This window comes from Centroberyx affinis, unplaced genomic scaffold (genome assembly GCF_046629955.1).
Source record: "Centroberyx affinis isolate AG114_WGS23_722 - 3 ecotype Tasmania unplaced genomic scaffold, CSIRO-AGI_Caff_v1 ptg000272l_1, whole genome shotgun sequence".
NCBI lineage: Eukaryota > Metazoa > Chordata > Actinopteri > Beryciformes > Berycidae > Centroberyx > Centroberyx affinis.
The window spans coordinates 19,975-45,420 of record NW_027278952.1 but is presented as its reverse complement, the minus strand read 5'-3'; the positions used below and the strand labels follow the sequence as shown (position 1 = coordinate 45,420).

Here is a 25,446-nt window from a genome sequence, read left to right as displayed (position 1 = left end):
GTGTGTGTGTGTGTGTGTGTGTGTGTGTGTGTGTGTGTCTATAACTGCAAGCATTTGATGGACAGCGACGTGCAGGAGGCCAAGTTCAACATCAAAAGAAAACCAGCACAAAAGTTTCACAACATGCTATTAATGCCATGTTAAAAACGATTAAAACAGCTTTGGAAACTGTTGATATCAGAAAGATATTTTGAGGTCCAGCTTTGATCTCAGGCTGCGATCCGAGCAGTCCGACGTCCCGAGTCTCAGCTGCTCATTCAGTCACTCTTCATGACAGCGACAGCCATTTTAATAGTGTGAAGTGATTAAAAAAAAAAAAAAAAAAGTGAGATTAAGACATTGTACTTCACATTAAAACACACCGTACACGTGTGCCTTTAAAGTTTAGCCTTCACTACATGGCCTTCCTCTCCTTACAGCTGTTTCTCAGTGCTCAGTTTAAAGCTCTGTGTGCCTCTGGTAGAGTCTTGGGTCGTGTCTCTTCCTCCATGATAAAACACCCAAAATCAGTGATTCTGTGATCTGTTGCTCCGGTAGAGCAGACTGACTGGAGAATTGTGTTTTTTTCTCTCTCTCCATTCACTGCCATTGTCTGGAGGAACAGTCTGAAAATCACTTCCAGCACATAAAGGAACGCCGACAAAGCAGATTCTGACTATATATAAAAAAACGAGTTTCTCACTTTTTGTACAATTTTTGGTAAACGTTTTATTTTCCTCCCAAGTTTCCTCCAACCGGATTTCGGTGTTCCACTTGTCCAGACTGAAAGGTTTAATAAACATAAAGAAAGAGATTAATTTCAAAACAATTCAGCAGCAGGACTAGTTTTTTTTATATATTATCAGAATCTGCTTTGTCGGTGTTCCTTTATGTGCTAGAAGAGATTTTCAGACTGTTCCTCCAGACAATGGGAGTGAATGGAGAGAGAGAAAAACACAATTCTCCAGTCTGCTCTACCGGAGCAACAGATCACAGAATCACTGATTTGGGGGTTTTATCATGGAGGAAGAGACACGACCCAAGACTCTACCAGAGCTACACAGAGCTTTAATATTTACAGTGCAGTATAACGTGTCACATAATATCATAAGGGATAGGCCACTTACACAGCACAACACACACACACACACACACACATACACACAAAATCCATTCGTTCATGTAGAACCTGCTCCAGTTAGGCGGTGCGCAGCCGGTAGCGGAACCGGACGTCGTTGGCGGGCAGCAGGATGCCGAGTCCGGCCCGGCCGGGGTCCAGGGCGACCTTGGTTTGACCTTCCTCCAGCTGAAGGTCGAAGTAGAGCAGCAGGAGGAACAGGAACTGCTTGATCTCGTTGACGGCGAAGTAGCGTCCGGGACACATGGTGGAGCCCGAGCCGAACGGCATGCGGTAATACTTCAGCCTCTGGCCGTCCTTGTAGAAGTCCGTCCTCTCCCGGCCGTCCCGCACGAAGCGGTCGTGGCGGTACGTCTGTCGGCACAGAGACGGGTGCAGCTTTCAAGAGAGTTCGATTCTGGTTCATTAACACAAATAATGAGAATAACTTAAAGCAGTGGATCTTCACCTTTGTTCAAATGGAGCTTTAGCGAAGGTTCAGTCAGGAGGACGATCTTTTGCATTGCATCCTGCCGTTCACTTCTCTCACACATGCTCACTCATTATTTCCTTGCTTTCTTTTCCCGGGCTGTCAATTGAGATATCAGCTGTTCACATCAGCTGGTCACATCTATCCAATAGCACAGTGACACACCTCTATCGTTAGCCTATCATCTTGCTGCTGTCTTTTTAAATATGTTTCTCTCTCCGCTGTAGTCCATCCATGCTGCTGTTATGCGCTCACCCCTCCACCTCCCCGTCTCCGCCCAGTCTTCGCAGATTCATCAGATTCATCAGATTCATCAGATTCATCAGATTCATCAGCTTCTTCACTCATCAGCCTCACCAGCTATCAGTCTCAGCAGAATCATCAGCCACCACCACCAGTGTCTGGACTCCACAGGGGGATTTATCTTGCTGCTGCTCAGGGCCGGTGCCCCTCGATTGCAAAATCTCCCTGTAGAGTCTAAGCGCCAAAGACTCTTGTTAAGTCTTAATTTTCACTATATCATCTGTTATAATAAACTATTATCTTTACTTCATTCACTTGTCTCTCCTGATTGAAATATTTTCTTGCAACAATTAGTAACAAAGTAACAATCAATTAACATTAGCCAATTTACAATCTATTCACACAAACACATTTGTACCTATACCCATCCATACAAAAACCCCTGTGCTCATTTCCCAGGAGAAAAAAAAATCTAGCTATTGATTATGTAGTATTAACAATAGCTGGAGGAAGCGTCTTGCTTTGGTTCGCACGCTGGCTTGACTGGGATGTGATTGACAGGAGGCGGGGCCTAATGTAACCGCACAGAACGTTTGCTATTGGCTGAAAGATTTAATTTTGAGAGAAAAACTTGGAAATCGGACACATGGTGAAACTTTAGATTGCTTTGTTCTCGTCTCTCGCTGTGTTTGCGAGTGCGGCGCATAAATATGACACAGCAGTGAATGGAACTTGTTTCAAAATGTAAAAGTTTATAGCCTGATATTAGCGTTCTGATGCAACTTGATGGCTTGATCAATGGCTTCTCATTCACAGTGATGGATTACCTTTACCGACTGAATTAGAAGTGAATGGGAGTGAAGGAGCTTGAGAGGCACGGCGAGCCTTGTTCATTCGTCCATATGTCACAGGCGATATCTCAGACACCACTGATCTAAATTTGAAATAACTTGGAGAAGTGATGCCTCTTACTGCTGCAATTTAACATTTTCAAAATTACACTGATCGGCCCATAGGGGGCACTACCGCTACAAGCCAAAACTAGGTGGCATATTTGTTGCTGATTGGCTGTGTAGGGGACGACATGTTTCCTGCTGTCTTTTGTTCCATTTAATACAACAGACAAGAATCATAATAATGAAGGAGGGCGGATATTCCTACACATGCACGTACACATACACACACACACAAGCATGAATGCATGGACACACACACACACACTCAGACACACACATCCCCACATACACCCCAGGAGGTGTTGTGGGTGGACAGGCCAGCTGAGGTCAGCAGCAGATAGCGTGAAGAGCTGCAGCCTCCAGCTGTTTCACCCCCCACCCCACATACACACACACACACACACACGCACACACACTGAGCGTCCGGCCGGCGGTTGGCTCTCGTACCTCCGGCTCTTCGTAGATCTCCGGGTCCATGTGCATGCTCTGCGGGTAGAGAGCGATAATGTCTCCTTTCCTGACCGCCACCGACCGCTCGCCCTCCAGCCGCAGACCGAAGTCCTCCTGAGCCACTCGGATGTTCATGGAGGCGGAGGAGAGGCGGAGGCTCTCGTTGACGGCGCTCTCTGTGAAGGCAGATCAGACCTGGTGTTACCGCGGGGCGCTTTGGGCTTCGCTGCGGTGCCTTGTCGGCCTGGAGTGGCCGAAAGACTGCGGTATGTACAGTGGAATAAAGGATGCACTTGGAGAGATGTTTTCTAAAACACTACGTCTGTTATGAAAAAAAACAAAACAAAAAGAAAACCAACATGACCTGAAGGCCATCACTGAATATCTGTAAAATATCCAGGATCCAGTGTGCAAAGAATCATTTTGTCAACCATGGACTTAGGTTTTGTGCTTTCTGTAAAGTGTAGATCCAAATGGCGCAGATCTTATTTTGGAAACAGAAGAAACCAGCGTTAGACGAGTTCTAGAAATATGAACAAAATTTTACAAAATGGTAACCTGAGACCTAGACTTGCTGTTTTATGGATTTTTGTAGTGCCGCTGTCCCATGTTCCTTGTTTTCCGATGGGATTTCTTTTTTTGTTGTGAGATGTGGAGAGCTGAATTTTCCTATTGTGCCATTTAAGTGCTGTAGCCTGTTGTTGCAGTTAAACTAAAGCTTAAACTAGTATGAATAATAATAATAATAATAATAATAATAATAATAATAATAATAATAATATTGTAAAGGGCGCACAAACTGACATAGTTCCAATATAGCCGTAAGTTACAACTTTAAACATTAAGTCCTCGAGTCGTGGCATAGAGCATCACTTGATAGATCTGATAGATCTCAAACTGATGAAGAACCAAACAATCAATTTTATCTAAATAAAAATAAAATAAAACACTTTTTTTCAGTAATAGGGTAATTACAACAGGCCTATCTACATAGCTTTTACCCTATTGAAATTAACAGTTTCACCACTTGATGTCACTATTGTTGTCTGTATTAGTTACATCTAGTTGTATACATAGATTTATGTCTGTGGTTGCAGTGGCTTTGGGAGACAAAACACAAATGAATCCTTATACTTTGTACTAGATAAAGTACCTGTTTGTTGATGTCTGGTAATGAATTATCCAGGTTCATTCTCTTCTCTTGCCATCATGTAAGTTGGCTTATATTAAGTCAGGTTTTAGTTAGTTTTCCCTTGATGCTTTACTACTTAAGATGTAGCTTAAGTCTCCATGGTGCAACTACACAAACGCACAGTTTTAGTGTCAAACTAATGAGTTTCAATGTTTAGTGTCGACTTAACACCCTAACTTACAACCCAACACACATTCAGCTGCAGCAACAGGCTGCCTGAGTGTTCAGGTGCACGGTACGTGGACCTTGGCATTCTGTGTTCATACGGAGCTTGCGTGTGTCTGCCCACACAGAAAGCTTGAGCCAGGCGTTCCTCCGCTGTCCGCTGCAGCAGAGCGCTCTGCACCGCCGGCCGCCGCTGTCAGCACTGATGAGCAGAGCTGCGTCACAGCTGCAGGCAGCGAGATCTGATGTGACACGACTACAGTCCGCAGCTCCGCAGCTCTGCAACTGAGACGACTAGTATAGTTAGTGTGATCACACTCCCTGGTGTGGCTGGCTGGCGGGCGTGTGTGTGTGTGTGTGTGTGTGTGTGTGTGTGTGTGTGTGTGTGTGCCCTCTCTTCGTCAGGCCATTTCTTTATTTTTGTCATTTCTTTATCAATGTCAGTGCAGAGAGCCCAATCCGTAATCTTACAAAACATTACCCTACAGTTAGACATGTTATCTGTCTGTGTGTGTGTGTGTGTGTGTGTGTGTGTGTGTGTGTGTGTGTGTGTGTGTGTGTGTGTGTGCGCGTGCGTGCCCTCTCTTCGTCAGGCCATTTCTTTATTTTTGTCATTTCTTTATCAATGTCAGTGCAGAGAGCCCAATCTGTAATCTTACAAAACATTACCCTACAGTTCGACATGTTATCTGTGTGTGTGTGTGTGTGTGTGTGTGTGTGTGTGTGTGTGTGAGCCCTTGATCAGGGCCCTTAAATTCCAACTGCTCTAGTGGAGCTGCTCGGTGGCCACCAGTATCAAGGAGAATTGGAAAAGTACTGTACCGATACTAAGCAACATTCCTATATGCTCACTTCATATGTAACCTTTGACCCATTTACACCTTAACTGCCTAAAACTCAAGAATACTGAATCTGCTTCACCATTATAAGATTATTATCTAAAGTAACATCTTGTGTGCAAATGCCCAAATCTCACAGACAACACTGACCAAGTGGCTGTGGCAAAATAATAACTTGTTGTCTTCTGGAAGAAGGTGGTCACCTCTTATTATGTGTCTCCATAAAGTGCTAGAACTTGTCATTGGTTGTCTTGTTCAACTGACCCTATACCTTTTGACCAATAGCTTATTATATTTAACTGTATAAACATAATCATGAATATTCAACACTATAAAACACTGTATAATCATCCAGATTTTGGGTTCCTTGGCTCCCAACCTGCAGATTGAATAAACCAGTCAAACTGACACTCTCACTCCTGACTTGTCTTCCACAAGACTGTGGTTGTACTGGTCAGCTCTGAGTGTGAATGTGTTGAACTGCATGAATGTGAATCAGGGTGGAGCTGAAAAAGAGCCTGGAGCTCAGTGAACCTTCTCTGGATCAATTAACAACAAACAGAACAACATCAGACAAATATCAGGGAAAACTACCCAGATAGAGCAGCTGATCCAGTTGATCTCTGGTGAAAACGATGTCTCTGTCTCTGTCGATGTCCTCGACCCCGCCGAGCTTCAGGACGCTGTGGATCTCATGGCGGACGGCCTCCAGCGCCTCTGGGTGGCTCACCAGGTAGTACATGGCCCAGAATGTGGCTGGGACCGTGTTCGCCGCCGAGGCCCACAGTATGGCAAAGTGATGAGCTGGAAAATGGAAACGGGAAAGATTTATCAGGTTTGGTTTAGAATGATGCACGTTAGGGCTGCGTAGTTAATACAACATAGATAGAATGGTCCAAATGCAAAAAGTAGAATGCATGTTTGTTTCTAGTTTTCTAGTTTCAACTTTTCTTTTGAGTGCGGACCACACCATTTACATTGTTTAGTCTTCTGTTTTTGGTCAGCCCAACAAATAATGAATGAATGAATGAATAACAAAATCAAAATCAACCTAATGTTATAAAATGACATGACTTACCTTACCTTGAAATTAATCTATTAGCTAGCCAAACATTTCCACAACCGATTTTAATTGTAGAGAAATGTGAAATGGAAAAATTAAACTTGAAACCTAGCAACAGCAGGAGCATCAGCTGGTTTATAAAGGTTCCTACAACAGGCATTTCAGACAAAATAGTTCAACTACGACCTAAAGAAAATCCTACAGGCTCTTAGCCACATCAGCACATGGAGATGCTAAACTTTCTGGCAAGCATAAAAATAAAGCAAACGTCAATGCCAGGAGGACTTTGCATGAACAATTTTTTTATGCTACCTGCTTTATCGATGTCTCCCAGCGAGTCGTATTGCTCAAACACCTCTGATCGCTTTTTAATGAACTGCGAAGTGTTGGACCAGCATGACACTTTCTGTGGCAGGAAGTAATTGATCAGCTTCTCCCGAATCTCCTTGGTCCTCCCCAGCAGCCAGATGGGGATGCGTGCGATCAGCAGGGGGAACATGGTGTCGAACTTGACAAAGTCCTCTCTCAGCACCCCCATCCCGCTGTGCCGCCTGGTGGCCGCCGGCCTGCCGTACATCGTGAGGAAGGTGGCCTCGAACATCACCGAGTTGCAGAACTCATACATGCTGTCGGTCCTCCAACCTCCCTCCTCCGATTCCTCCTCCCTCCTCTTGCCCAGGTGGTCTTGCCGGAAGACCAGCATGAGATTACCCATCATGCTCTCCGTCAAGGCAGTGAGATTATCTCCCTGGAGGAATTGGAAGGAGCGCTGTATCTGCTCGTGCATGCCGGGGAACTTGACTTTCAGCACGGGCGGGTAGCCAAACGTCTTAGGGGCCACCTGGTTGGAGAACTCATGGAAGTCCAGTTGCCTGCCGTGCTTGATGATGTACGGATACAGTAAGGGGTTCATGATGAACGTCATGTATTTACCTGGAGGGGGAGAGAGGAGACGATTGAGTAAATTCATGGATACCTCAGTGACACAACATCTAGGGAGGATTTGATTTTTAACAAGTGGGTTTGTCACAAAGTGCTTTATGAAAGGCTTTCAGGTGATATACACCCTCTGGCGGCCATATTCAAGTCTCAACTCTTGGCAACAATGGCTGAGAACAGCTGATTGCATTTCTAACTTTATGACTCAGTTGTCTCAAAAGGATGACATGCAACAATGGTCCCAGGCCGGATTCAAACCCAGGACATTGCAGTTACATGGTACGCACCTTAGCCAAGGGAGCCACCACAACGCTGTTTGTTGTTTTTGACTGGCAACTGATCATTTCATTACTGATCCATCTGATTGATTTAGTGTTTAGATCATGTCAGCTTGTTAGCTAGCTAACCATAGTATCTGGTCAGCTAACCATCACTGTTTTGTTGTTAACACATCTGATTAGCACACTAACATAGTAGTATCTAGCCTTAGCACGCTAACATTAATATAAGTGTCTTTCCTAAATGAGCCTGCTGGCTACCTAGCTAGCTAACAGTTTGACCAGCTTAACTGAGCTGACTCTTCTCAAGCTACAACTCAAGACTAGGTTGACCTAGTGCAAGCCGGGCCCTTGATGTCTCGCCTCCTCTGGGCTTTCGCACCCTAGTATAATACATGTTCTGTAGCCCTCTGCATTGTAGTAATATACTATATATGTGGCACTTTGTACAATTTTAAAGGCCCATTCACATCTAGAACGATAACTATAAAGATAACTGTAACAAGGCTTAAATCGTTCTAAGTAAATAGAATGCCTGTGTTCACACTACAGCTATAACTATAAAAACATCCAAAACGACAAATATATTGTTGGTTCCATCTCAGAGCGATTTCTTTTGGATGTAGAGAAAATGATAAAACATTGTCAACCAATCAAAATAAAGTTCCACAAAGGAAGGGGTGGGACATTTTGGTAGTTCACTGCAGTGATGGCATTGCTTGCTGAGGAACTGATTACAGAAGTCCAGAGGAACCCGGCGCTATTTGACAAAGACCATCGGCTCTAAAAATGATGGAAGAGCTCTTAGGATTAGCAGTAAGGAGTTTACTGACTTGGATATATACTCCTTTCTGTTATTATCTTTTTAATGTCTATGACCGGAAGGTAACAAGTAGCCTATTGAAAACCTGTTTAGCCACGGTGAAGTCCCAGGTGTTCTCAGGAAACTCTCTGGAGACTAGCCTCTTTGATCCACAGTAGATAAGTGTCAGCTATAACTGACCTGAGAGAAGCAAGACTGTAAATAACTATTTTCTTAAGCATACCAACATACACAGCTTTGCACATTTTAAATACCAACCTGCTATCTGGACTGTAAATATATCTCCATATTGCTTCCTGTGTTTTTCAAGAAATTTATGGGCATCTTTTCCAAACTCCAAAGCCTTGCCAAGGAAAGGAATCCAGCCTTTTATTAGTGGAGGCTCACCATCTCTTCTGCAAAAGAGGGAAAGAGAAATCAATTTCAAAAACAACAACACCACCTGGGATCCGTCTTCATGATGAAAGTTCAAAAGAAGAGATTGTCATGTTCTACTGATGGACTTTCCCCAGCAGAACACACGTTTACATACAGTGTTGATTGTAGGCATCAAATGTAATATAAAAAAAAAATCCTAAAAATGCTCTTTTTCGTCTGCAGTTAGCGCAGAATGCAGCTGCAGGGCTTTTAGCTAAATCTAAGAGCCATGACCATATTACCTCTATTTTAGCTTCTCTACACGGGCTGCCAGGACATTTTAGAATTGATTTTAAGATTTTACTTATCACCTACAAGGCTCATGCTGATCACAGCTTGAGCAGGACATTGTTAGTCGTTCCAAAATCCAGGGTGAAAGCGAAGGCCTTCTCAGTTAGGGCACCGGTACTATGAAACAAGCTGCCTGCGGAGATCAGGCAGCTTCTTCAGTGTCTGAATTTCTGAGTCCTCATAACTCTGAGATCTCTTGCGTCCTCAAGAGATCTCACAGAGTTACGAGGACTCAAGAGACCTCTTGTGTCCTCAAACTGATGATTCCACGGACTAGGTTACATCTAAAAAGGCATTCGTGCCTTCTTTACCCAGCTACTAAATGGCTCCCCAGTCACACATCAGAACCTTATTTTTTTTATTACCTTTTTAATGTTTTTACTTTACTGATCTGATACTTGGACTTAAGATACTTTGATTTGAACTTGACGCAAGGCCGCAATAGAAATACACATTCGCTCACATAGTAGCCCACCTCACGGTAAGAAGATACCTCACATATGCCTGTTGGAAGTGCTCTATAAATAAAGTTTATCATTACTATTATTACTGAAAAGCGTCTGGATTCTTAAAATGAGAAACCAAGCGTTCAATCTGGTTTATGAGAAATGGTACTGAAGAAACCAATTTCATGTGGTCTGATTCTCTACAGAGAAGCAGATGCAGGGTAACAAATTTGTAACAATTTTCTTTTCTTTTTTTGGGGTGGGGGTGGGTTTAGAGGGCATTTTTTGCTCCCTTGATCTGATTCTAAGGGGCATTTTCGAGGGTAATTTTATTTAATTTTATTTTGTAATGTATTTGCATTTCATATTGGCAAATAAACACACAATTTGTACCACTAAGATTTGTTTTTACAATTCAGTAACAACAGTTCATTTTTAAGAGACCTTTAATGAACTTTCAAGGGCTTTTTGCCCTGCTGAGACCCTGTTCATTTCTAAACCTGGTTTTCTATTTCATGCACATACCATTACATAGCACCAGCTCTGGGTAGGGCACTGGGCACTTATGAATACTGCGCTGGAGGTGGTGAACTGTAGCTTAGTGAGGTAAACATGTGGGTGTGATGCACCGGGACGCTGCTTCAGACCTCAAGTCTTTTCATGTTCAGAAATGTTAATTATAAGCCAATGAGTGTCAGGTACAAGCAGTGTGGCTGTTTCTCAAACATGCTGTGAGTTATCCGTAGTTTAAAACACGTAACTGTTTGCACATAATTGCTGTCAGTAGTATGAACACTTGTAGAAATAAGATGATAAACACAGCACACCCAAATTCAGAAACAGCTCAGCAGCATAAGCAGCTATCTGTCCCTACCCGCCTGTCTTGGTGTTGGTTGGCTCCCTAATGGAGCAGAAATATTATTGCTAAAACCAGTCTGCAATGTCTTCCAGCTGTCTACGCATTTTGACGTTAGGCCCCTAAACTGTTCTTCAGCAGTGTGACCCAGCGGCTCAAAGTGTGGGACAGCTACATGTAATGTTTGAGGTTGTGGGTTCAAGTCTCAGAAAGTTGGTAAATTATGGGTTATGAAGGAGAACGCCACACACAGATGAAATTTTACAAACATGTCAAGTTGCATCAAGGTTTTTTTTTAAATATTGGAAATCTTTTGCCATTGCATGATGTAATGTATTATATATGCAGATTGAGTCCAGCAGTGTTTAGTCTAATTATATATAGTATGTTTGTCTACATGTTGTTGATAGATTTACATATAGTGTCTTACATTTTGCATTTGTCTCTCCACATATTGTGTCAGTTACATAGTAACTGTGTCTATATATTGTACCTGTCCCTGTGTTGGAGCAGCCTATAGGAGGCAGTATATTGCTGTGCAGTGTCTTTTCCAGTCATTTGCAGACTGGTTTTAGCAACAACATTTAGGTAGTGACAGATAAATTAGCTGCTTATCCGGTTAGGCTTTGCCCTCTGACAGAAAGTTATGAACAAGGCACTTAAGCCCTGCTGCTCCAGTGGAGCTGCTCTGTGGCCAACAGTAGAAGACAGTGGAAAGTCAGCTTCTACTGTCAGTGGCCAACAGTAGAAGACACCCAGTGTAAATGTGTGGAACTGTATTAATGTGCGTTGGCAGATACTCAATATTTAAAGGGTCTATGTGTAATTTCTGGTCCAATGTTGGCCTCTATTAGATTAGATTAGATAAACTTTATTATCCCACGCAGGGAAATTCAATGCGGTGAAACAATAAAGAAACAGTGTTGTCAGTCAGTGTTGTCATGACGACAGTATTCTGCCCTCCGAAGAGCGAGACCATCATCAGCATGGTGGGCAGTTTGGACTGTTTCACAATCAACAACAATGGATCTTCTATCATGTTTTAGAGCATTTTTGTTCGCTGTGATCAGGATCCTGACATCACCACAGTTCTGTTGTCTGTGGATTTTTAGAACATATCAAAAGGTAAAGAGCCGCTCCGTTAAAATTCAAACTGTTCGGAGGATTATATGCACGCCGAATTTACCAGACCACCCTACCGATTAGTAATAAAGTCTCAAATTATATTTTCCAATGTGTGTTTTTTGCTGATATGCAAGGCAAAATCAAATTGCCAGATTTTTGAAGGGACCTTGGTGTGGCAGGAGGGCTTTCAGGAACCTCTGCTGATATTTACTAGTCATATTATGCTTCAGGAAAGCAGAAATATTACACATTTAACATTTAATAATTTGGATATGTAACAGAGACAAATTTAGATTGGGACATCCACAGTGTGATCATCTCCATAGAAGCACTACAGATAAAAACTGAATCATGAAAATTACAAATTACAAAAGGATACTCAGTCGTTCATAATCTTTCTAGGGAAACAGGAAAAGCAAAAACTATTTGTGTGGTGGCTACTGATAATTTCTCATCCTAATGTTATATTTAAGAGATCAATAAAGTTAATGTGTTTATGTGATTTTGTCATACAGGTCTGAAATACAGCGTTGAACAATTGAGATTTTTTTATCTTAAATTCCATGATATTATCACAATTATATAAATAAAAATTTCTCCTCAGCTCTTATTTCCATACCTGCCATTTCTCTATCATCATCTTCTATTGTCTGGCTGCTGTGACCTTTGACCCTTGACCTCTTAACTATTGGTTGCTTGTAATGTCGGTGATCAGGGAACTGAGGCTTGTTCGTCTGGTGGTTTCATCCTAAGTTGCTCCGGATAAAGACGGCCTTAAACTGGAAACACAAAGGAACTCATTTTTTTCTTTTTTGTTCTCGCTTTTCCCCGAAATCCACAGCATGCGAGAAGTCGGTTCATTTGGTGCCAAGAAGCAACAAACAACAAAGCCATGGTGTAAAGCCCCCACCCACACAGCGAGCAGACTCCAGAGTGAGCTGAGTGGAGACAGATGTTATATAATGACTACAGAGCTCAGACTGGGGGTCCAGCATTCCTCACATGCCACTGACTCCCTCACAGCGTTACAGTTTCACTATGACCGAAAGCTGCAGGAGACCATGGGAAAACAAACAAAAAGCCCTGCGTCTCTTTATATAAACTAGATTTGTAGGCAGTGGAATCGGTCGTTTTTTTTTCACCAAGCAGGAACAGATTCATTAAAGCTGCACTAGGTAGAGCCTGACCCAGTGTTGGCTGTTTTCGGGGTACCGGGTCATCTTAGAGGGCTCAATTCTACTGTGGCAGGATTCATTACCCTTTTAATTCTACTGAACTGGAAGCAGGCACAGCCTCCCACTTACACTATGTTGATTAAAGATGTTATGCAACACCTTAAATTGGAAAAAACTCAGATTCACTCTACGTGGTTCCATTGAGAAGTTCCATAAGACATGGCAACCCTTCATTGATTATGTTGAGGCAATAAATGTCCTCTTGGTTCTTTGCTTCAACAACTAGGTTATACCTAATGTAAGATGTCGACGATCACCATGTAAAGCAGCTTTGTACACTGAATGATACTTGTACTGTATACTGTATATGTTTTGTATGTGTCCTATATTATTTTTTTTATTTTATTTTTTTTTTGTCTATTTATTATTATTATGTATTTATTTATTTTATTTTTATTTATTTATTTATTTATTTATTTATTTATTTATTTTTACTGTGTGGTTGTCTGTGTATACACTCTGTACTGCTTTTTGGTTTTTAAAAAAAAAATACTTTATATAATTTGTATACACTGTTTACTGTTTGTTGACTAAAATACCAATAAACAGACGTTAAATATATATATTTTTATGTAATTGCGTAAAATTGTGTAAATGTTATTTTTGGACACATGTTGGTTTTCATATGTGAACACGTGAAAATTCCCATGTCCCATGCAAAAATGACATTTTCACTTGTGAATTGTCTCATTACATGTGAAATTAAGCTTTCACATTGTCAAATGTAATGGCAGATGAAAAAGTGATAAAAAAAAAAAATTCACCTATGAATTTAAATTTTCGCATTTGAAGTAAAAGCTGTTATATGTGATGTCACAATACAAGGTGAAAAAAATTGTTCACATATGAAAACCAACATGTATCCAAAAAGCACATGTGACTTTTTTGAGTGAAATCCAAAAGTGACAGCAGCAGAGAAAGCATTAGATCTTTTCCTCTCTGGTTTCTTTGGTTTCGCCTACCTGACCTCATCACCAAACCCCATCACAGTCCCTGACCCAGATCACCCACTCCATCTCTTCATCTCATTAAATAATAGATAGGTAGGAAGAAGGCGAGAACATGGACCTTCAGCTACTAGAAACCGTAGACGCTCTGTCATGTAGAGCTGGCTTCAGGCTTCAGGCTTAATATGGGTGGTTAGCACTGTAGCATACCCAAGGAAACAGTTCTGCCAATTCATTTCATGTCTTAGTATTTTGAAAATAGCTGTATATTTAGTCAGATTTTAGTCACGGCATATTGATTAAATTTTGTTAATTATTTACGGACTAAAATGGCCTCTGATTTTAGTCGAGAAAATTACATTATAGTTGGTGAAAATATGTCCACTTCAATAGTTAAACCTTATAAAGAGAAAACAAGCACAGATCCTGTACAGGACTGTAACGTTACTTAAATAACACAAGATGATAACGTTACCTAACTTTACATTTTGTAGGGCAGCAAAAGACGTGTTACAGTCTACAAATCCCAGGTGAGTTTGGAGTAAATTGTAGAATGTCAAGTTTCACTTTTATTTTCAAACCGGAGACTCTGTTGGATTGAGTTCACTGCTGCTGGTCTGCTGTCTGCGCTTCTCCACATGACAGACGTGACGTGATGTGAGATTGATTTAGATCAATTTCTATACACTGATCAACTTTTGACTTTGTGCCTCTGTATGTAAACACTGCATCTCACAGTCAAAGACGCCCTCTAGAGGCCATCTGATGAAGCGACAGATGTCTGACTGACCGCCTGACCTGAATTTGGTTCCTGATGCCTGATGCCCAGCAGCACTCTTTTAGTGCGGATTACATTTGCAACATAGTGAAGATAATTCGTTGGACGAAATCAGACGTGACCAGGCCTTAAAGGACAATTCCAGCCTGATTTAAGGTTTTGCAATTTTTTTTTTATTTTCCATTCTTTTAATGTTAATTGTGACATTGTGACATAAGTGACATTTTCTCTATTTTATGATACTTTTAAATCTGTGTTGCCAAACCTCTCAGGTTCATTCACTCCCATTCAATTCCAAATGGCAGAGAAAATTCAGTCGGTAGGTAATTCATCACTGTGAATGAGAAGCCGATATTTGCTGTTTGCAAAGTTGCATCAGAACAATAATATCAGGTTAGAAACGTTTACATTTTGGAAGAAGAGTGGGCGGCGTTTCATGTTAATGTGTGCGTTCCAGAACGCAGCCGAGACGAGCCGCCATCTTACCTCTTTCCACCTCTCTGATTTCCGTGTTTTCCTCTCCAAAATAAAACCAATAGCTAACATTCATTGTTACTGTCTGTAAAGCATCTTTGAGTATCTAGAAAAGCGCTCAACAAATATAATGTATCATTATTATTATTATTATTATCATTATTATTATTATTCTCTGGGGTTACATTAAGCTCCGCCTCCTGTCAATCACAACCGAGTCAAGCCAACAGACAAATCAAAGCAAGACTCCTTTAAAGAGTTCACATCCTTCCACAAATATTTGGATTGGAAGATAATGTTTGATACCGAAGGTGTAGGATGTCCTTATTTACCCTTATTTTACTCTTGTAAATTAAATAAAACATTGGCAGAATAATTGTTAGATTTAGAGTTCATTAACCTGGTTCTGTGTCCCAGCTCGGTACAATCTGTTCCTCCCTGTTCTTGTTCCTCCCTGTTCCAAGAATAATGAGATATCGTTCTGCACACTTAGTACTGAATACCTGTCACTGTTTTACACAATGATTTCAGGAAAAACACAAAAGCCATTTGTCAGGCTGACAGCATGACCGTGGGTTTAACTGTGCTATTTTCTTTAAGGCGGGGCGAGGAGCATACACACTCGACCTGGACTCTCTGCTATACTCCCTGCAGATATAATAAACCATTATAAACCAGCAATCGTTGTTACAGACGTGTTTATTGATCCCACTGTTAGACTCACAGGGACTTGTGCCCATTTAAAAAGATTGTTCACCTTATTTTCAAAATGTTTTGGTTCAGGTGATAAAGCAGGTCCCTCTACCAGAGGTTGATAAATCAAATGGACTTTGGACTTCACCTCTGACTCTGAAGTGTTGTAACCTAATAGCCAACTTCCTGAGAAATATCTGAGTATGTCAGACATTAATCCCAGGCCTCCACCTGGCCTTGACCCATTTGGAAACAGAAGGTGTGTGTGTGAATGTCTCATACTCAGCATGCAACACCTTCATACAGCAGAAACTGGTCTCTAAACTCGGCACACTATAGGAACTATATTTGAACTGGATAGAGGAACAGACACACGTAGACAAACATACATACATACTCAAAGACCACGTACATGCATGCAGACGGTGACACACGCCTATAAATATTATGCACATACACATAAAGTATATTGCCATGAATTAGGGAACATACACACGTGCACACATACACTTACGCAACACATGTAAAATGATTGTAATGTGATGTAAATATTGTAATTTTTGTATGATCATGTCACACGTATGAGAATGTCACTATTTATTATGTGCTCAATTAACTAATGTACTTTTGGTAATGATGATATGTTATGACCATTTTTAAGTGGAAAAGCCTAACCAGGGACAGGGGTCACAAATCAGCCTTGGCTAGAAATCCCATATGCAACACATCTGTATCATGTTTGTTTTGCATTGTCCCTGACAAATAAACTATACTGAACAAAAATACAAACGCAACACTTTTGTTTTTGCTCCCATTTTTCATGAGTGGGAATAAAAGATCTAAGACTTTTTCTATGCGCACAAAAGGCTTTTTTCTCTCAAATTTTGTTCACAAATTTGTTTAAATCCGTGTTAGTGAGCACTTCTCCTTTGCCAAGATAATCCATCCACCTGACAGGTGTGGCATATCAAGATGCTGATTAAACAGCATGATTACTGCACAGGTGTGCCTTGGGCTGGTCACAATAAAAGGCCGCTCTAAAATGTGCAGTTTTATCTTGAAAAAATACATTTATTAGGCACTGAACTATGGATCTCACATGACTAGGGCTACAGATATGCATTTTTTGAAAACCAGTCAGTATCTGGTGTGACCACCGTTTGCCTCATGCAGTGCGACACATCTCCTTCGCATAGAGTTGCTCAGGTTGCTCTGGGATGTACTATCACCTGTACATTTATACCCAATAAAGTCAATCAATCAATCAAAGTACTGGTATAAAATTCTACTGAAGTAAACGTAAAAAGTCTCAATCTAATTTAAAATGTCGTCAGAGTAAAAGTTCCTCTTTAGAACAGAGAACGTTGTTAGCTGTGATCTTTTCCATGTGACTCTAAAAGGAGAGAGGACAGAGTTCAAACTAGATTATTCTAAGTAAATGTAATTAGTCACTTCCACTGTTGTCGGTGACCATGGCCCACTGCTGTACTCTCTGTTCATCGGTAATGGAAAACGTCCTTGAATCCTTAAGTAAAGTAGGAACACCATAATGGAAAAATACTCCAGTAAGTCCTACATTCAAAGTTTAAGTAAAAGTCTGAAAGTATTAGCCGTAAAATGTACTGAAATATGAAAAGTAAAAGTCGTCATTCTTTCAGAGTGTTAAAGTATTGAAGCATTAACCTGTAAGAAGTATTTTAATGTTCTCGGTCTAACTGCTCCATATACTGTTGGGGAGTTTAAACTCTTAAGCTTAAACTGTATTTTATGAGCTCATCGTATGTTTTGCGTGTAAAACCTTATTCTGCACACTAACTAGTAACTCCAGCCGTCAGATAAATGTAGTGGAGGAAAAAGTACCTCATAATTGCACTTCAGTACAATTCTTGCGTGAATGTACTTTGTTACTTTCCACCTCTGCTGTTCATCCATCACTGTGTGGCCATGCATGAGTCCAGCACCATTATTAAAGGGGCAGTCAGTCAGGCTTTTACTGCTCCACATTACCAAATGAACATAATATATCTGCAGGGGTTGACAGGGATGTTAATCGATACCAAAGACTCAACGATTACTTGGCAGCTGCTGAGATTTCTGGCTTTCAATACTAACAAACTAACCCGCCCACTGGAGTTTCAACACACTCCCAATCCCCAGTTTCTTGCAGGCCACATCACCATTAACTCCTCTTCTCTAGATAAAAACTTAAGAAAGCAGACCCGCGCCTCAACTGCCTGAGGAGTCTGAGAAGAGTCAAGCTGTCCTCCAAAACCATCAGCTTCTACAGGTGGAACAGAGAGCATGCACGGCCTCAGACCACAAAGCCTTGCAACAGGTGGTGAAAACAGACAAATACTCCCAAACATACAGAGGAAGGCTTCATCAGTATCATCAGAAACCAATGTTCCTGCGGTAGAGTCCTGTCCTGTGCCGACCAAACCCCAGAATCTGGACCCCACTGGCTGTCGGCGACCAAACCCACCACAACCATGGACCGTTTGGTCGGTCTGGTAACAGCTTAACTGACTCAGGAACAGTTTTTAACCCTAGAGGGACGCAGCTCAGCGTCCATATTACATCATAGATATTCTCATTAACAACTCAGAGCTCCTATCACATAGAGACTAGCGGATAAAATGTGCCGAAAGTGCAGACTCTGAACTTTCAAATGTTATGAAGTCTGTAGACCAGAGATGGATTGGCCATCTGGAAGTTCTGGAGAAGTCCAGAACGGCTGCTCGTTCCAGGACGGCCGCCGGCCGCTGGCCTGGCCCATTCGGCCGCACACATATTGCTAAGATCTGAATGACAGTTCCTTATTATTTCTGAGTCAGAAAATTGAGTCATAGTGTTATATCGACAGTTGCCACAGAGGGCGCTAATGCAACCATTTGGTTCCTCCTTAGCCTCAAAACACCTGAAGAAGTAAGCGGAAGTCAGATCGTGAGCTACAGTCCGAAATTAAAACATAAAATTAACTAGTAAACTTGCTACCTGCCTCTTCACTTGTCAGTGTGGGACATGTGACCTTCAGCAGGCGAAAGATCTGTATAGATATATCTATTATCTATCTAATATATCTGTGAGACTGGAAACTGGTGACACTTCTCCATCGGTACTGGAATTGGGCTCAGCACCAGAATACCATGTTCAGGATCAGTTTCCACTCTGATATTTATTTACTTGTTTATTTAACAGGGACAAATGCATTAAACATTGTTTCATATATAAAACACAAAATAGATGCCATGCAAATGGGTTTTTAGCCACGGCTAATTTGCAAACCCCTGTCCCTGGCTAGGCTTTTGGAGCCTAGACAAAATAATTGCAGCCTCATGCAATTTGGAAATTGCAGTAGTTTGTAATGTGATTTTAGATTTGTTTTGATTAATTGTGCAGCCCTAGGGCAAATCAGGTGGTTACATTGTATAATAATTCTCCAGTGCAGAGGTTCGCAATCATGTTCCATCATGAGCAAAGAGTGTTTAGGCTTCCATTCCAGCCAATCAATACAGCAGCCGATTTCACTGATTAACACACTTTCACCCAGAGAGGAGGAACCGCTCGGTGACATGAGCTGCTGTGGCGTTTGGCCGGAGTGAAAACCTGCAGCCTGCAGCCGGATCACAGTGCATCAGCCGACCGGCCTTCCTGTGGGAGCTAATCAAGCCGTTTCCCCTGAGCAGGAGGACGTTCCTCTGTGCGGAGAGCGGCCGCCTGCCTCTGACCTACTTCTCACACAGAAAACACAAAACTGCTGAACTCACACAGCAAACGACACCCAACAACACCCATTCAGTCCGTCTGACCTACGGAGGAAACAGGGATTGTGTAACGTAATTAGGGCAGGAAACCAACTTTTTCATCCACCGGCCACAGTAGCTGATAGACTGAAAAGTTACCCGCTGCTTTCACTATTTCACCAGCCAACTGGATGTTAAGAATAGAATAGGACTCCAAATGATGGCTGGTTACCTGCCAAAGTGGCTGCTAGAGTAGAAAGACTTACCCAAAATCATTTGGCTGCTGGTCATTCCTCAACCTGGTTGTAATTAAAGGGGCCGCTGCACACGATGCATGCTAATGGAGAGTAAAACTACTGAGGGGTTTATATTCCAAAATGCTGTCTATTCTATATTTTGGGGGAAAAATGCCTGAAATTCATAATTCAGCATCTCTAGAGGATCTAGTTTGTAAGTGTTCTGATTTTGTCAACCAGGGAGTTAAGTTACTATCGTTTAAGATCATCTGTTTTAATTAATTTAATAAATTGCGTGTGTCAATCATTTTGTATGAGACTTTTTTTCAAATCTCATCTTGCACTAACTCAATAAAACCCTCGTAAAAAACATAAAACTTTTCTTATCACTCCATGTCCTTCAAATGTGCAACGGCAACAACATAAACAAACCTGCATTTCTTGATTCTCTTAGAAAGGAATTTCCAAACACATCCATGTGTCTTGTACACAGTTATGACCTACATGTGACCTCATATGTAGGTCAAGTTCCTTCACTACACCACGCCTGATCTCTGTGATAAACCAAGCCTCTCCTAACAATAGAGACCCATGTTTCCAGAAACGGTGAGTAGTTACCTGGAGATTTTAAACAGTTTTCTTTACAAAGTTTTAATACGTAAATAGCTGGGGGGGTTTTCTCCCTCTTTCAGCTACAGGTAGATGAGCCGTAGTGAAGCTGATGTTGCTCTTACAAACTTATGCAGTTGTGAATAAAAGGGGAGTAAACTTTGATATATCATTATAAAGCAAACAACCACAAAATAAAAAAAAAATCAATACATATGATGTAGTTGTAAATACAAACAAGGGTAAACTGTAACCTCCTGATCGCCACCTGAGGCTGATGGAGTCGAGCGTCTGCATGTCTGTGAACGTGCGCGGGCCTCGTGCGCGGGCCTCGTGCGCGGGCCTCGTGCACGGGCCTCGTGCGCGGCTGTGCTCATAGCTGTCTGCCAACATACTTGCATGTAACGCTTACATGTGCACTAGAGGGCAGTGTGGCATTTACCAAACCTAAACACAGAGGAGAAGCCGAAAATAAAATCTAAACAAAGAGACGCGCGCTCTGGACGATCTCGTGATGTCACTCGTTGCATCGTAGCGTTTCGTGTTGAGAAATGGAAGCGGCTCAGAGTGACAGCAGCCTGTGACCGGATGTTGAAGCAGAGTTTAGTAGTTTAGTAGTTTAGTAGTTTAGTAGTTTAGTAGTTTAGTTGCGTGCTGCGCTGACGTCAAGCTACCGCAGATCCTTCCCTGCTCAGCCAATCAGTGTTTGTCTGACGCTCGGGAACGCAGATACACTCGTCCCAGTGCGGCCCCTTAACGCTCGGCCGAGACACTAACCGTCAAATTTGTGCGTTCCCGTGAGCCGCGCCGTGACAGAGGGCGTCCCGTCACCAAGTGAAGCGAGGCTCCCTCCAAAATGAGGCAGTTGAAGTGCAGGTGGAGGAGGAGACAAATTAACTCTAAATTAACTGGTTACAATCTAAATTAGTGTAGTGTTATATTTAATTCTAAGAAACAATGTAAATAAAATAGATGTGGATTTGCCACATTATGTTTGAAAACAATTAAGTTTGATAACTATGAAATTATAAAAAGGAAAACATGGCTAAACCATGGGGAATATCAAACAATGAAAGTCTGCACACTGTAGCTCTCTTTTGTTGCTTTATTTGCACCACAGTCTGAGCACACTGCTCTTCTTCAGACTTGAAAAAAGGTGTAGACCAAACAATTAGTCAGATCAGACCACCTGGGGTAAGTCACATGGTGTGGTAAAGTTCACCATCTAAGTGCAATCATATAGCATATCTATACACACATAAGAATTAACCATGGGGAAAACATAAAAACAAGACTTAATATATTATACAAAAGAGCAACTTCTCAGGTAGAAACAGACATTTTACAATTTCGCCATTCATTTATGCTTGGCAGATTTTTATTTTTTTTCAATGATTTAATTTATTTATTCAGGCCCATGAGGCTCTGAAACAAACACACTGACAATATTGAGAAAATGCGTGTTGCTCAATCTGTAATGCACCAATGATGAAACACATGCAGGAGTCTTCTTTTTATGGTCTATGGGCAGCGCTGCATATCTTTTTTTTTTGGTGTTTTTGTTTTTCTGTTTCCCCTTTTTTTGAGTGGGCATGTCCTCCCGAAAATGTATTTTGGTATATACAGTATATATTTTGTATATTTGTACATGGATGAATTTGAAGTTATAGGACCCCATGGGGCATTTGTATACTGTAGACTTGGGCTGTGTCTTATATATATATACCACTAACCTGAAAAAAATGCTTCGCTTATTAGTAATATCAAAAGGATTTTGAATGTGTACGATTATAAATATTGTATGTTTTGACAGTTGAGGGAATCTTGAATGACACAGCTGTGGACTATTACGCAATCATGGGCTGTATTTAAGCACTATGTCACTTTATGAATGATAAGTCTTTAGAAAGGTCAGTGTGGCCGAAACGTCGACTCTTTTTAATAAATCAATGCAGAGGTGATGCGGGTGAAGTGTGTGCGGGAATTGACTTTTTTTTCTTTGGAGTTGGATCTTCGGGGTAAATGATTCCCTGCACCACAAAAGAGACAAAGCGAGTGGTGTGTGTGTTGCCTTCTACTCATCCAGCGCTGCATGTGGAGCGTCATCATGGTGGAGCGGCAGAAACAGCAGCAGCTTCGCTCAGAACCGAGCCGCTTCATACAAACAAGATGAATTCACTTGAACACATTGTTTAACACATCGGGTTGAAAATAGGAAAGAATGTCTAGATTCTTCTTTCTCTGCACAACAACCTGTCAGCTCCGGCTCAGAGTAAACTGTCGTCATTTGATTGTGCGTTTGTTTAATGTGGCCCGGCATCCAGGTTGAGTGGAGTTTTCCATTTTTAAGCACTGTGATTGGTCCAAATGTCCAAACACCGCCCAGCCAGAAAACTTTGGTCGTAAAACGAACCAACCAGTAGTTTAAGCTCCTAAAACAGGTGCAACCACCGGTACTGCTCTGTATTGATTTTTTCATAACCGGAACACGCAACGACCCCCTGATATAGACTTAGATTTGTTTCCTCTGTCAACAAACATTCCTGACTAAAGCCCCGGAAGCCTGATGCTGATGAGGGAGCGCTGCGCGACGCGTTTATCTGTTAAACGACCTGTTCACCAACATCACAGACCACAGGTGACAACCTGACCGACCGTTAGGGTTTGCAGGACAGCAGAAGATGTGGATGTCTGTAAAAAAAAAAAAAGTGTGGCTCTGTGTGAGATTCAATATGGCGTTATCAGTATGAGACTTTAGCTGCGTTTAGCGCATAGGAGAGAGACCATCTGTTAGTCAGAGGCGCCCTCTAGAGGACATCTCACTAAGTGTTACCTGACTGACTGACTGACTGACTGACTGACTGACTGACCTGAGAAAGTGGGAAAAAGCAAAACAAAAGATGGAGGGTGAGGGAGAGACGCAGACTTTCAGCTGTAAGTTTTCCCATTACTTTGAATCGATCTCAGTCAAGGATGCAAAGAACATTCTGGTCCGTTGTAAACTTTGTGTGGCAGCAAATCACTTTCCACAGAGAAAAACACAACATCCAATTTATCAAAGCATCTGATAAGACGGCAACACAGCGATGTGAAACCAGGGAAAAACAACCCGACAAGGAGGATCTACTGCCAACGACGAACGCACTCCGACTGAACAACAGATCTGGGATCTCATTTATAAAACAGTGTGTAGGATCCATACCAAAAGTGTACGTGCGCACAAAAGCCGAAAATGGCGTGCGCCCAAAAAAAAATCAGACTTATAAAACCGTGCTTACGCACACCTGCACGCAATTTCCCCTTTATCCAACTTGAAATGTTGCGCACGTGCCTCATACTCCGCCCCTTCACTCCCACAATTAACCATAGATGGTCAATGAAACGCCCTGAATGAATACTGATGTGTATGTAAATATGTTTGTCATTCCATTCTCCCGTGTGAGAAAATGGCAAAGCCAAGATACATTTCCCCGGTGGAAAAACGCATAGACAAGTTATGTATTCTCATTTTCTGACTCGGGGATCAGACAGTGAGACCGGGGTGAACAAGAGGACGCTGCGCCTGGCACCGGCGTCTCCAATGCGCCCCGTGCGTCATAACGCATCATTTATTACCTTGAGACATCCAGTCCAATTGCCTAACACCTTGAATTTGTCGGATTTAATTGTGACAAACTGGGTCTCTGCTAAAAGACTGCAATGTACGTACTTGAGACTAATTCACACCATGTCAGCCTATAATGACATATAGATGCTATGTGGACAAATGATCAGTTTGGAACTAAAGCAACAAAGACGCTATTTAGTTATAACCTAGACGTTCTACCGACAAGGACTATTATTATTAGAGGGGTTTCTAAGTTGATGTGGAATCGGCCTGGAAATTAACTTAGTGTAAAGGCCATTTTTTGCTTTATTTTACTACTTTGCCATCTCAATCACCGTTTCCTGTCTCCAAAATGTTCGTACGCATGGGTCAGAGTTAACGTAGCCTACAGGTGCGCACATTCTCCCGTCAAGTTTGTTTTTTATAGATCACAACTTTTGCGTGGCAATTGGCGTACGCCTCTTTCAGGCCCCGTTTTGTGCGTACGCAACGTTTATAAATGAGGCCCCTGGACTTCAGAACAGCTACTCAGCAGAAAAAGAAGTGATGGATTATTTGGGGTCAGGAGGATCTGGGATTGAGACCCTCAACCAGCTCTCAAACATCAAAATCATTTACATGAAGTACAAAACCCTGACCACATCTTTACAAAAGACTAAAGTGAGTCTAGTCTCAAAGACTAAGGCTACACTTACTGCTGCGTTGTGTTTATGTAATAGAGAAATGACATTTCAGGGATAGCTCTAACCCTAACCCTCATTTGACCCGCACCCGCCCGACCCGTTCTCCGTATTATCTTCAGTAACTCGCCCATCCGCGCATCACTACCGCACAGCGAACATGTTCGGGTTGTCGGAGCCGCGCGCGCGTGCGTGCGTGCGTGCGTGCGTGCGTGCGTGCGTGCGTGCGTGCGTGCGTGCGTGTGTGTGTGTAACCAAACTGAAATGAAACTTGTGTAAAGTTAGATAAACTTACCTTTTCCTGCCATAGTGCAGATAGAGCAGGTAGCAGGAGAGGAAGCCGAGCAGGACGAGCAGCAGCATGTCAGTCCAGGTCTGTCGGTTCTGTTCTGTTCTGTTCTTTTATTTTACTTTCTGTTCCTTCTGTTCTTTCTGTTGTCTGTTCCTTTCTGTCTGTTCTGTCTGTTCCCGTCTGCTCTGTTATTTCTGTTCCTGTCTGTTCTGTCAGTTCTGTCAGTTCTCAGTCTGTTCTGGGACAGTCTGTTTGTCGGTATTTTACACTGCTGTCAAGCCAGATAGAGTAAAACAAAAAGCATTTCCGGTCCCAACCTTCAAAATAAAATCCGTACGGAAGAAATCAAATTCAATATCAACTTTTAAATCACTGCTCAGCAGTGACGATTCTAATACATTAAAAATGAACTGTAATGCAATACAGTTTGATTGTTTTTAATCAACTGTGTCGAAATCCAGCAAAAAGAAATTATTAAACAAA

At 41.9% G+C, this 25,446-nt stretch overlaps 1 protein-coding gene across 1 annotated transcript; it reads right to left on the bottom strand.

Moving 5' to 3' along the window:
* Nucleotides 1-1,005: 1,005 nt before the first annotated feature.
* cyp7b1 (cytochrome P450, family 7, subfamily B, polypeptide 1) lies at nt 1,006-25,177 on the bottom strand. Its single transcript, XM_071512113.1, has 6 exons — nt 24,967-25,177; nt 8,793-8,929; nt 6,807-7,427; nt 6,026-6,235; nt 3,233-3,411; nt 1,006-1,471 (listed from the first exon to the last, which is right to left on the bottom strand). The coding sequence occupies exons 1-6, from the start codon at nt 25,032-25,034 to the stop codon at nt 1,178-1,180; spliced, it is 1,509 nt and encodes a 502-aa protein (XP_071368214.1). The 5' UTR covers nt 25,035-25,177; the 3' UTR covers nt 1,006-1,177.
* Between the last annotated feature and the right edge of the window lie 269 nt (nt 25,178-25,446).